This window comes from Mirounga angustirostris, unplaced genomic scaffold (genome assembly GCF_029215605.1).
Source record: "Mirounga angustirostris isolate CCGP_5_RB_7025 unplaced genomic scaffold, mMirAng1.0.hap1 SCAF_4, whole genome shotgun sequence".
Lineage (NCBI taxonomy): Eukaryota > Metazoa > Chordata > Mammalia > Carnivora > Phocidae > Mirounga > Mirounga angustirostris.
Genome location: NW_026991712.1, coordinates 158,162,417 through 158,173,453, shown reverse-complemented (window position 1 = coordinate 158,173,453; position 11,037 = coordinate 158,162,417). Strand labels below are relative to the sequence as shown.

Sequence of the window (11,037 nt, the reverse complement as noted above, 5' to 3'; positions counted from 1 at the left end):
CATGCCTTCACCCTCCCAGTTCCCTCTGTCTGGAATTCCCTCTCCGATTTCTTCCTACTTGAGTCTTACTCATCTTTGGAGACGGTGGGAGCAGCCCCTTTGTCCAGGAGTCTTATTCTGACCACTCCTCTTTACCCCAGCTGCTCCGCCTCAGGTCCTCCAGCTAGGGGGCTCTTCTGCTCATTACAGAATCATTTCCGGTGGCCCGACAAGCAGCCTCTGCCTCTTATCAGGCCCAGGGCTGAGTCCAGCAGTCTGTTTCGTGTTCACACCTGCCCTACAAGCTCGAGACTATATTGTTTCCCATTTTGTAGATTAAAAACAAAAACAAAACTAAGGCCCAGAAAGAGAAAGAGATTTGTCCCAGGTCATGCTGCAGTGGTGATTCATGAATTCAACCAATAATATTTATTAAATACACACACCCATACATCCATATGTACTATATAGACTCTGGGTTCAAGTCCTGATGCCACCACTTACTGTGTGACCTTGGGCAAGTAAATTGCTTTGTCTCTGCCCCAATTTTTCCTCATCATTAAAACAGAAGTAATAAAAGTCCCTACGTCATAGGGTTGTTGAGATGGAGAAAATGAGTTAATACGGGTCAAGTGCAAGTATACGGTAGGGTTTCAATACGTGTGGCATGTTGTTCTTCCGTGAGGGGGTCAGGGCTGGCTTCGTGGACATGGCAGTGTGTAAATAATTATCTTGCAATAGCCATTCTGGCCACCTGCCTCTCCCAGCACAGGCCAGCCGGGAGAAAAGGGAACAGCTTGTCGCAGGAGGATTTGGCGGACACGGAGGCTGTGGGTCCAGGCGGCCGCCAGCAGGGGTGATCGTGACTGCTGGCCATCCCTGGAACTCCGGTGGGCTGCTTCTTGGGCCTTGGCAGGACTGGCCAACCCAGGCCTAGAGCCCTGGGCTTCCTCGGTCAAAACTCACTTCTTGTTCCCTAGCGAGGGCAGAGGCAGGGGACAAGCTAGGGCCAGGCCGTAGGTCCATCGCAGCGCCCATCACTGGCCCCTCGGGCTGCACACAGTCTTGGGATCCATCTGGCTCCAGCCCTCACTGGCCAGATTCACTCTGGGCCTCATGACAGTTCCCGGCGACGGCTGCTGGAGCAGAAGTGGGTCTTGACTCCTTCCAAACATGCTCTTGGGAAAGGCCTGGCCATAGGTGACTGGCCCGATGGGAACACAGGTCCCGGAATGCTGGATGTCAAAGCTGCAAACAGCTGCCCAGGCACATGATAGGCAAAAGCCTAGAGAGGCTGGGTTAGCAGCTAGAGGTGCCCAGCAAGGGCACGGGATGTGGAACCCAGGGCTCCGGCCACCTGCCCCAGACCCTTTCTCTCTCCTTTCTGTGTCCCCCTAACCCCTGAGCAGCCGCTTCCCGAGAGGTGCCTCCCACCTCTGCTTCAGCCAAGACAAAATGCCAGATTACCGTTTCATCGTTTATTACAAACACAAGTTCGCAGGTAAATAATTGAGTTTAAAAAAATACATTAAAATAAATAATTGGAATTCTCAAAGTTCTGAGAGCAAATAAGTTATATACAGACAGGTGAAGCAGAGCAGGCCGTTCTCACCAGGAGTGTCCCGAGGACATGAGGGTGGGAGGACTCTGGGGAGGGAGAGCTCGAGGGGACGGATGGGGGCCACCCAGGACACCAGCCCCATCTAGCCTCCAGGGCTGGCTTCGGTCTGAGTGTCCACCACTGCTCATTGATCCTGGTTTGTAGCCAACAGACAGGAAACCTCTCAGGACGTGGCCTCCAGGTCAGCACGCTCCTCATGCGGTTCCTTCCAGCGGGGTGGTGGGGCCAGGGCCGGCGGGGGAGGCCGCTCTGCAGCTGAGGGGCTGAAGGCTTTCCTGGGCAGGCGGAGGGCACGAGCTGCCTTGGGGGAAGCTCCCTCACCCCAGCAGGTGGGGTCCCTGGCCCTGGGCTGCCCCTCTCCTCGCGGCTCCACACAGGCTCCTTCCCAGCGTTCCTTGGCAACCAGCACTATCTCTTCCTCCGCCTGGGGTGTGTGGGTCTCAGCTCCCTCACTGAATCCTGGTGTCGCCTAGCAAACCGGATCTTGGCGGCAGAAATGTTACTGGAATTGAGAAAGGTCCATTTAGCATCTTGGGAGATATGGGCTGCCCAAGAGTTCCCCAGGACAGGCAGCAGCGATAGGACCTGGCCCCCTGAATCACAGCTGCCCCGAGGTCAGAGGGCAGCCACAGCTCACTCTGGAAACAAAGTCTGCACATCAGGGACAGGCCAGACCAGGCCTAGAAGCTCCTCGGCCCACGGGGACTTTGAGGAAGCTGATGTTCAATGTCAAAGGCTGCTGGAACAACCAGAGGGCCAAGAACAGTGTACCTCCTGTGACTTGCCTTCTCACTTCCACACCTTTGCTCCTGCTGTTCCTTCTAGGCTCTTCACCTCCCCTCACCCAAATTCCATAGACCAAAATTCCCGTTCTTCAATGTCCAGCTCAAGGTAGCTCAACCCAGACAAATATGGGTCCTAGCTGCCCTTCGAACTGGGATGAGACCCTGGCAGGGACTCCGGCGTCATCCAAGTGGTCTTGTCCTGGCTCCAAGGGTTCTAGCCTAGAGCTGGGAGGCTGGCTGCAGTTCCCAGCTATGGGAACTGAGGCAAGTGTGGCAACCTCTCCAAGCCCCTTCCTTAGTCTGTAAAATAAACACAGGCCTCGCTGGTGTGAGGATGAGTATGGGTTGGAAGAGCAAGCTCTTCGCCCACTACGAGGTGCCGTGCACTTGCAAAGTCTGAATCTTGATTTTTTGCATCCTCGGACAGTTCCTAAGTATCTGCTGGGTCTTCCCTATCCCTTCCCCATCCTGCCCTGCCTCCTACGTTTCAGGCTCTCCACAAAAATGGGAGCCCCCAGGGGGGCCACGCTGGGCCTCAGCACTGGCTAGCTCCAAGGAGCCTCAGGGACAGAGGTCTGAATGGTTAACGCCCCTCCAGAGCTCCCAGTGGGTGCCAGGCCCTGCCTGAGGACCTCCATCTACATCAACGCATCCAACCTCACAACGACCCCTAGACATGGCTTGCACCGGCGTCCCTGGTTCAAAATGGGAACCTGAAGCACAGAGAAGTGAAGCGATAAGCCCATGGTCACAAAGGCTTGTTTGTGGCAGAGCTGGGGTTCAAATCGGCCAGTCCTGGCTCAGAAGCTGCCCCTTTAGCCACTCGGCTGCACGGCCAGATGTGGGGGCTCTATTCTCAAGTCAGTTTGGTTGGACAGACATTCATGGGCACATCCCGAGTGCCAAGCCTCAAGCTGAGCCATGCTGAGGCTGCCAGGAAGGGGATCCGGTCTGGGACAGGGAGGAGGGGACAGGCTAGATCGTTGACCACTCTGGACCCAGCACGTAGGAGACGCGTCACCACCTGAATGAACACCTGAGGGCCTTCCACAGTCACAGTCCCTCAGCCCCCACCTAAGAAAGTCAACCTCCGGGCCTGGTGGGGACAGAGAGCACAGCAGCTATGACCTCCAGCTCTGGAGCCTTCCAGATGCCTGCCACGGACCGCTGGGACCTTGGGCAAGTGCTTTTACCCCTCTGAGCCTCAGTTCCCTTGGCTGCCCAGTAAGGACCCAGTCCTGCCTTCTTTGGAGAATGAGGGCAACGTGCAAAGCATACAGGAGGTTCTCGGCCAGTGCAGGCACCCCTTACCTCAGCTGTTGGAGGAGCTCCCCTGTGGACATCCATGTCCGGCCAGCTTGGAACACGTCGGCGGGGGACCCGCTGCCTGGGACTACCACAGCTTCGGCCCTGAATGAACAGTATTAGGACCCGAGTGAGGGGTTGTCCAGGGCCCTGAGAACACCTGGCTGTGGCCCCAGTGCCCCCCCCCCCCAAGCAGATCCATTTCCACCCTGTGCACCTGGCATCCTTCCTTTCCCAGGCGGGGTAGGGGCTGAGGAAAACCGAGCTGCCGGGAATGCGTTCTTAGCCTCAGAAAGAGGCAGCTGGGTGCCTGGCCTTCCCAGAATCCAGCCACCTGCAGCTGAGCACAGTCCTTTGCAGGGGAAACTGAGGCAGGGGTGGAGCCACAGCTTGAGTCTCAGAGAAGTTTCTCATATATCATCATAGGAAAGGCAGGTTTGGGACTGTGAAGCCAGTTTCTACTTTCCCCAAATGCTCCAAGTGGGTGAGCGAAGGAACAAAGTCTCCCACCCCTTTTACAGGTGGGAAAACTGAGGCCCAGAGAGTTAAGAGACTTGGCAGAGCTCCCCACCCCCTGCCCTCCAGCCCCCAGCAACTCTGTGACAACCTTGGGACAGTGCCCCAGCCTCCCAAGTCTAGATGTTACTTCTCCACCCAGAAAGCTCCAAAGCCCTCCGCATCACAGCTCAGAAGCCAAAGCCCAGTGCCCTTGGGCAGACAGACTGAGGCTGAAGGCCCAGCTCTCCTTCTGACTAGCTGTGCAGCCTGAGAGGACAAGTTCTGTCCCCTCTCTGTCTGAGCTGCTTCTGCTGTCACTTGGGGAGAGTCCCTCCTGCCCAGGAGTGAGGCTGGGATGCTCTCAGAAGCCCCCAGAGCTGGGCAGTGGGAGGGACTTGGGGTGACTGGTTTGCCACAGAAAGGGATACTGCCCACGAGCCCCGGGCAGCCTACAGGCTCCCAGGACCCTGCTCCTTCACCATTAGCCACTCTGCTCGGCTGGTCTTCCAGGTACTGGGTGCCCACGTACCAGGGCCTTCGATGGCAGAAGGTGGCACAGGTGGGGTCCCCACCACTGGAGCATTCACAGCGTTTTGGCAGGGAGCGGCGCCGGCGTCTTGGCGGGTTTCCCAGGCCGTAAGGAGCTGTCTGTCTGTGGGCAGGCAGCCAGCAAGGTAGTGGTGTAGGGTGGAGAGACAGGAGGGGAGAAGGAGAGGGAGAGAGGATTAGATAAACTCCAACCACTGGAGAGCAGAGACTGCCCACGGCACACACTGGGATGGCCCCCCATGCCACCAGGGTGCAAGCAAAATGTTACCAGCCCCTGGCCTCAAGAAGCCCCAGCACAGGCCCCTCCCTGGTTGCCAGGTGGTCCTGGACAAGGTCCGTCCCCTTTCTGGGCCTCTGCTTGCTCCTGCAGCCCTGGTCCCGCTCAGTAAGCCTCCCAGCACGGAGAGGAGGAGCTGAAACAGTGCTCCGTCCCTAAGTCGGGAAGTGGGGCGTCCTCCCAGCCCCTCCCCTCTCTCTGAGCCAGGAACTTGAGCCGATGGAGAGGGCCAGGCTGGTCCCCCTGGAGAGGGGAGGAAATGGCATCTCACAGAAGTAAACATACAGGCTCACAGCTAAGCTGCCCTCACCTGGTCACCCCTTGACTGGAGGGGCGATGAATGTGTCTTAGAGCTCTGACTTAAAACTGGTGTGCGCAAGTGCTCGTGTGTGTGTGTGTGTGTGTGTGTGTGTGTGTGTGTGTGTGTGTGTGTGAGTGAGATCAGGGGGGATCGATTTCAGATGCAAAGTCTGGCCAAGGCAGGCTGGGGGCAGGGCAAGGGCCCTGTGGACGGTTGGACCAGCACCTTCGGGTGCCAGAGCTAATTTTAGACAATGTGGTTGAAGTTATACTGACTCCAGGTAGACCCAGCACGCAGGGACTGGCAGGGTTCCCGCCCTGAGCGAGTGTTTGGATGCGGATTAGCTCCACACACGCTTACGTGCAGGGCTTCTCTTGCCTTTTGCAATTTGGGGAAGGGAAAAAAAAACCCACAAACACACAGAGAAACTTCAACTCGAAGTATGCAGTGGCCCGGAGGCAGTGCGGGTGCAGACAGAAACAGACAGCACGGGGCTCCCACCCCAGCGCTGCGGGATGGCACAGGCCAGGTTTCTCATCCTGTCCCTGGGGACAGCAGCAGCGCCTGCCTCATGGGGAGGATGGGGGATTCGAGAGCTGGTAACGTACGAGCAGGGCTTGGCCCAGAGCCTGGCCCCGTCAAGGCACGGGTGCTGTCGTTAATCGTCTTATTCTTGGAAGACCGTGCAGTGGCAGCATGGCAGACTGCTCGTGAGCTTTGGCAGCCATGGGCCTAGGATGGAGCCTCCACCTACCACTTACTCCTTCCTGTGTAATCCTGGGGCAGGCACCCGACCTCTCTGAGCCTCAGTGCCCCGATCTGGAAAATGGGGCCAATAGCTTAGCTGTGAGCCTGTATGTTTACTTCTGTGAGATGCCATTTCCTCCCCTCTCCAGGGGGACCTGGAGAATTCTCCTGAGCTAGCACTCCATCGCTTAGGCAGCCCCCACGTGGGAGTTGGAACAATAACCAGTAACTCTTCATGTTAGCGCAGCAATCCTGTCTGGAGACCCAGGGAGCGCTGTACTCCGCGAGACATTCCCCATCCCCTGCCCCGCTGCCAGCAGCCCCGCCTGGATCCCTGCGGTCGCTCACCCGGGAGTGTTCACCCAGATGATGTCCAGGTGGCAGAAGTAGACGCATTCCTTGTCGAGCCAGGAGCTGCAGGAGCAACGTCGAGGCCGCAGGTGGGGGCCTCGGGCCCGGGGTGAGGGCGCCGGATGCTCCGGGGCCGCGGCAGTCACCTGGCCCTTGCCTGCGTGCACAAGGAGAGAGAGGTGGAGAGCTGGGTCAGGGTGCCTGGCACAGCTGGGCTGGGGGACCTGCCGGGCTCCACCTCTTGCATAATCGAGGAAGTTGGCATTCTCATTGCTCAGGAGCTGCAGGCCCGCCCGGGGAAGCCCCAGCAGCCCCGGTGGGAAGGGCCGGCGCTGCCCAGTGCCTGCAGCACCGCTGTCCCTGCAGAGCTCCCTGGAGCTGCCACGGCTGCGGGGCTCCCACCCTGAGGGCCCCCAGCTGACTGGCGAGTACCCCCAGGGGGAGGGAGACACCCTCGAGCAGACCCAGCCGGGGGCGGCTGCCGTGGCAGGTGAGGCTGGGGCGGCGGCTCACCTTCCTGCAGAGCCAGGAGCAGGGCCAGCGCGACGGAGCACCAGGCCGTGGGCACAGCGACCATAGCGGCGGCGGAGCACACGGGCTGGACCAGGGGAGGGAGCTCGCCTGTTGCCAGCGTCCTGCTGCCAAGCCAAGCCGATAGCTCATTGCCTCAGTGCCCTGGCTGCTTCTTATAACACCAGTCAGGGCCCCGCCCCTGCCCATGCAGCCCTGCCCCGCTGCACAGGAGAGCGATGACACCGCCTCCGCCCGGGTGCGCCGCTTGCCCCAGCCTCCTCCGCGGTGGGGGGGACAGGGGAGGGTGGAGGCGGGAGCGGAGGCCCCCCGCTCGTCCCTCTGTGCCTGGAGCACCTCCTGGAGTACTGCAGCTTCCCTGCAGTCGCCAGGGACCCCTCCTGGTTCTGCTGGGCTGCCTCGGGTCATCCCCAGTGTGCCCCGACCCCCTTCTTCACTCTCTGTGGGGCTCTCCATGGGTCTTGCCCAGAGCTGAGAGTTGGAAGGGGGAGATCCACGGGCAAAACCCTCCTCCTCCTTGGAGGAGACCTTGCCATCCCGCCTGCCCACTGCCAACCAGGCTGAGGATGCCCCCTCTGTTGTGTGGGAGGGGAAAAGGGGTGCTCAAGGCTGTGTGGCCTTGGGCAAATCAGAGCCCTCTCTGGGCTGGCTTCCCTCAGTGAAGGACACAGTTCACCCCTGACCTCTGACCAGCCTGGAGCTGCCTCATCCTTACCTCACCCAGGAAGTGCCCCCTCCCCTCCTTCCTCATCCGTCCCCCAGGGCCTGGGGACAGGCATTCTGGTCCCTTCCAGAACTTATTGCCCCTGTGGGCACACACACAAAGTACCCCTTGAAAGATCTCCCACCTTGGACATGACAGGGCACTTGGCTCACTCCGTGGCTACTCTCTTCAAAAAAGGCAAGTTGGGGGCGGGGGTGCACCCTGGGGGCTAGCATTCCACTCCTGCCTCTCTGCTAGCTCAGAAGCTGGGCCTTGCTGGAGACAGAGTGGGGATGCACCAGTGCTGAGCTAAGCAGCTTGTGGGACCAGCAGTCGCCCTCTGTTCCTGCCCAGGCCTGGCTCAGAGTCCACCTCCCGTGATGGCTTTCAGGGACCCTGTCTCCAGGTACACCAGGAAAAGCCCTCTCATTTCTCGGAACTCCCAGAGCCTCGCTCTCCTGCCTGCCTGACTCATGACGCTGGGCTTATCTCCCCAGCAATCTCGAGGTCCGGAGCTCCAGAGAAGGCAAGGCCGGAGTCGGCCTGGCACACAGTGGGAGCCCTCTGAGTGAGTGCTCTCCGAGGGAGGAGAGAAGGCATGAATACATGCCTGGCTTTCAACTGTGGAAATCAGGTCCCCAGGAACCCAGGCTGCTCAATTTTTCGTTGCTGTGTTCAGCAGCGATCTTGTCATCCGACATTTATGGAGGGGGAAACAGATGACCACAGAGAAACAGGCAAGCTTGCTTCGTCCTAGGGCGTGACCAGAGCATACACGTGCGTCTGGCTGTGTGCGTGCCATCCCAGTACAGAGAGAGGGCCAGAACTTGAGGAGAGAGAGAACCGTCAGCGTGATCTTCCTCCCCCCAGGCTGGGTCAGGCTGCAGTGGAAGCAGGAGCAAACCTTTCTGAGCACCTACTGTGTGCTCAGAGCATTTTCAGCTCCCCTCTATCGTGGCCCTGGGAGGCAGCTGTTAGGATCTAGGGATCAGCTCCACTACTGCCCCGGGAGACTCAGAGAGGGGCCTGGCTTGGCCAAGGTCACGCAGCTGGTGGATGCAGAGCTGGCACTGGGACTCGGATCTCGGTCCCTCCAGCAAAAACCAGAGACTCCCCACGCGGTGCTCACTGCCGTCCCCCGCCAAGGTACCTCTCTAAGAATTTAGAAGAGTATTTCTGGAATGAGGTGAGCCATACTCCTAGTCATTTCTATTAGCCTCCCAGAGAATATAAATACGGAATTAAACAGGGTCAGGGTGGGGGAAGGGGCAGACAGAGAATTCAAACTACTGAACCATGAAGAGAAGAAAGAAGAACAAGCAGGTGAGCGGGGAGCAGGAGGGGGTCCAGGTGGGAAGGAAAACAAACAGGGAGGCAGATAAAGACAGGTAGGGAGAGAGGGAGGACAAGGAAGCAGAGCCTAGCGCGAGAGAAAGAACTCGGATTTGAGAAAGTAAAAGAGAAAGACCATTTGGAAGGAGAGCGAAGGTTCTACCACGTCTAATCTTTACACAAATGCAAAGTACTGCTCAGGACAATAGGGAACCAGAGGCTCCGAGTCTAGGAAACATAATAGAAGAATTAAACAGACCAGGAGACAGGATCCCTCTCTGGTGTGAAAGGATGACGACAGGGCAGGGGCCGCTGCCCGGGCCTCGCAGGGTCAGTGTGGGGAGCTGCACCCGGCTACAGTTCTCCTCCTTCCCTGCGTTCAGCAAACAGGGCCCCTGTGAAATGGAGAGGCCTGGCCCTGGAACCTGAGCGAGCCCAGGTCCTAGGTGGGGAAAGCCTTCCCGGAACAGGGCTACCCCACCGGCAAGAGTTGGTTTCCAGGTAGAGAAAATTAAGCTGAGTTAAAAATAGCCAGCCCCAGCCCCAGTCCCAAAGCTCTCTAGCCTGGCTCTGACGGTCACCCCCTGTCCCCGCTGGCTGGCCTGGCTGCATGGCCCCCAACCCTACCCCTCTGGCTCCCATCAACGGCCCTGGCCATCTGCTCTGCGGCACTGCCCCATCCCCACCTGGCCCTGTTATCTGCCTGGGCTGCTAAAGGCTGCAGGTTAAGGCACAGGGATTCATCGAGGGGCCCCCTGTCAGGATCTGGAGGGCATCGTTTTGCACACAAAATAATTTGCTCCACTTATGCTTGGCCCCGGGCCCAGTCCAAGGAGAGATTTGTGGGGAGGGCAGGCTGGCAGAAGAGAGAAGTTGAGGCATATTTCTGGGTGAGACACTGTGCCAGAAACTGATCCCTAGAAATTCTCTCCAGTCTCCACTTCCACTTGCTGGATGGGATAACGGAGGCCTAAGAGGAGAAGCAACTTGCTCAAGACAGTGATGGGGCCAGACACGTTCTCTTGGCTACTAATCCAGCCCCACTCTTCCCAGTGCACCCGTGAAGCTGCCAGGGGTCCAAGTGGAGCCTCTGGGTCTGTATGGGAAGGGCTGCCAGGAAGGACCCACTGGCAGGAAGGCCAGGGCACTGGGACGGGGCTAGGCCATCTTTCCACGCACCCCAAAAACTCCCCCTCTACCCTCTGCACTAAGAGTAAATCTCTTAGGCTGTCCAGCAGCTGAAGCCACTGTGTGGGACTGAGGATGCACAGGAGTGAGGATTAAATGTCTGGTGATGGGGGCTGGGGCAGGTGCCTGGTGTGGTTGCAGGACCAACAAGTGTTGTCCCAGCTCTGCTATTCAGACTGTGTGGTCTTGGGCAAGTCCTGCCCCTTCCCTGGCTTCCCTGAAAAGCTTTTCTGCTTTCCCATTGACTGAGAGGGGTGCTCTCAGCTCTGAAAGCCTATGGCATTCCGAACCAACCTGACCCGCGTTTAGAGCTCCCCAGACAGCCCTGCAACCTCTCGCTCCCCTCTTGCGATCCTCTGCTCTCTCCCTTCTGGAAAACCAGTTGCTTCTCTGTTGCTGCCACCCTGGCCTCACTAGGTTTCAGGAAGTTCTGTTTGCAGCCCCACTGGAAGGGACACAGCGTCTCGGCTGCAAGCACATACCGTGCAGGCGGCTTAGCCGAGCGAGTAGCTAGAAGATGGGGCTGGCCAGGGGGTGGTGTCTGGAGTCTGCAGGGGATGAGGGCTTGGGGGGGGGGGTTGGCCCTGGAGCCAGCCTGGGTTGGGCATTGAGGGACTGAGGAGGCTCAGACATTCCTATCATCATTTGTCCCCAAGTCTGCAGGTCAGGGCTGCCCCCTTTCAGGCCTGGGGCCACTCAGCCTCAGGCCCTCTTTCTGGTGGGTGGTCTGGGCCTCCTGCCATCAGCCAGAGCTCACCCTGAGCCAGCAGGGCCTGCCACCACCCACACCACCGTCCCCACGCTGGGTCTCTGCAAGGGCAGTCTCGGCCCTGCAGGACCAGCTCCCCTGGTTTCCACGGCTTCCCTGGG

The 11,037-nt window shown here is 58.8% G+C and overlaps 1 protein-coding gene across 1 annotated transcript; it reads right to left on the bottom strand.

The window, feature by feature from the left end:
• Nucleotides 1–385: 385 nt before the first annotated feature.
• EDN2 (endothelin 2) lies at nt 386–7,005 on the bottom strand. Its single transcript, XM_054512938.2, has 5 exons — nt 6,927–7,005; nt 6,411–6,570; nt 4,718–4,840; nt 3,697–3,795; nt 386–2,102 (listed from the first exon to the last, which is right to left on the bottom strand). The coding sequence occupies exons 1-5, from the start codon at nt 6,988–6,990 to the stop codon at nt 2,009–2,011; spliced, it is 540 nt and encodes a 179-aa protein (XP_054368913.1). The 5' UTR covers nt 6,991–7,005; the 3' UTR covers nt 386–2,008.
• Nucleotides 7,006–11,037: the final 4,032 nt, after the last annotated feature.

Coding starts and splice junctions, on each gene's coding strand:
- EDN2 (XM_054512938.2), bottom strand. CDS start 6,990: ATGGTCGCTGTGCCCACGGCCTGGTGCTCCGTCGCGCTGGCCCTGCTC. Junction 4,841..6,410: donor ATCTGGGTGAACACTCCCGG/GTGAGCGACCGC, acceptor GCCTGCCCACAG/ACAGACAGCTCCTTACGGCC. Junction 2,103..3,696: donor GAGCTCCTCCAACAGCTGAG/GTAAGGGGTGCC, acceptor TCTCAATTCCAG/TAACATTTCTGCCGCCAAGA.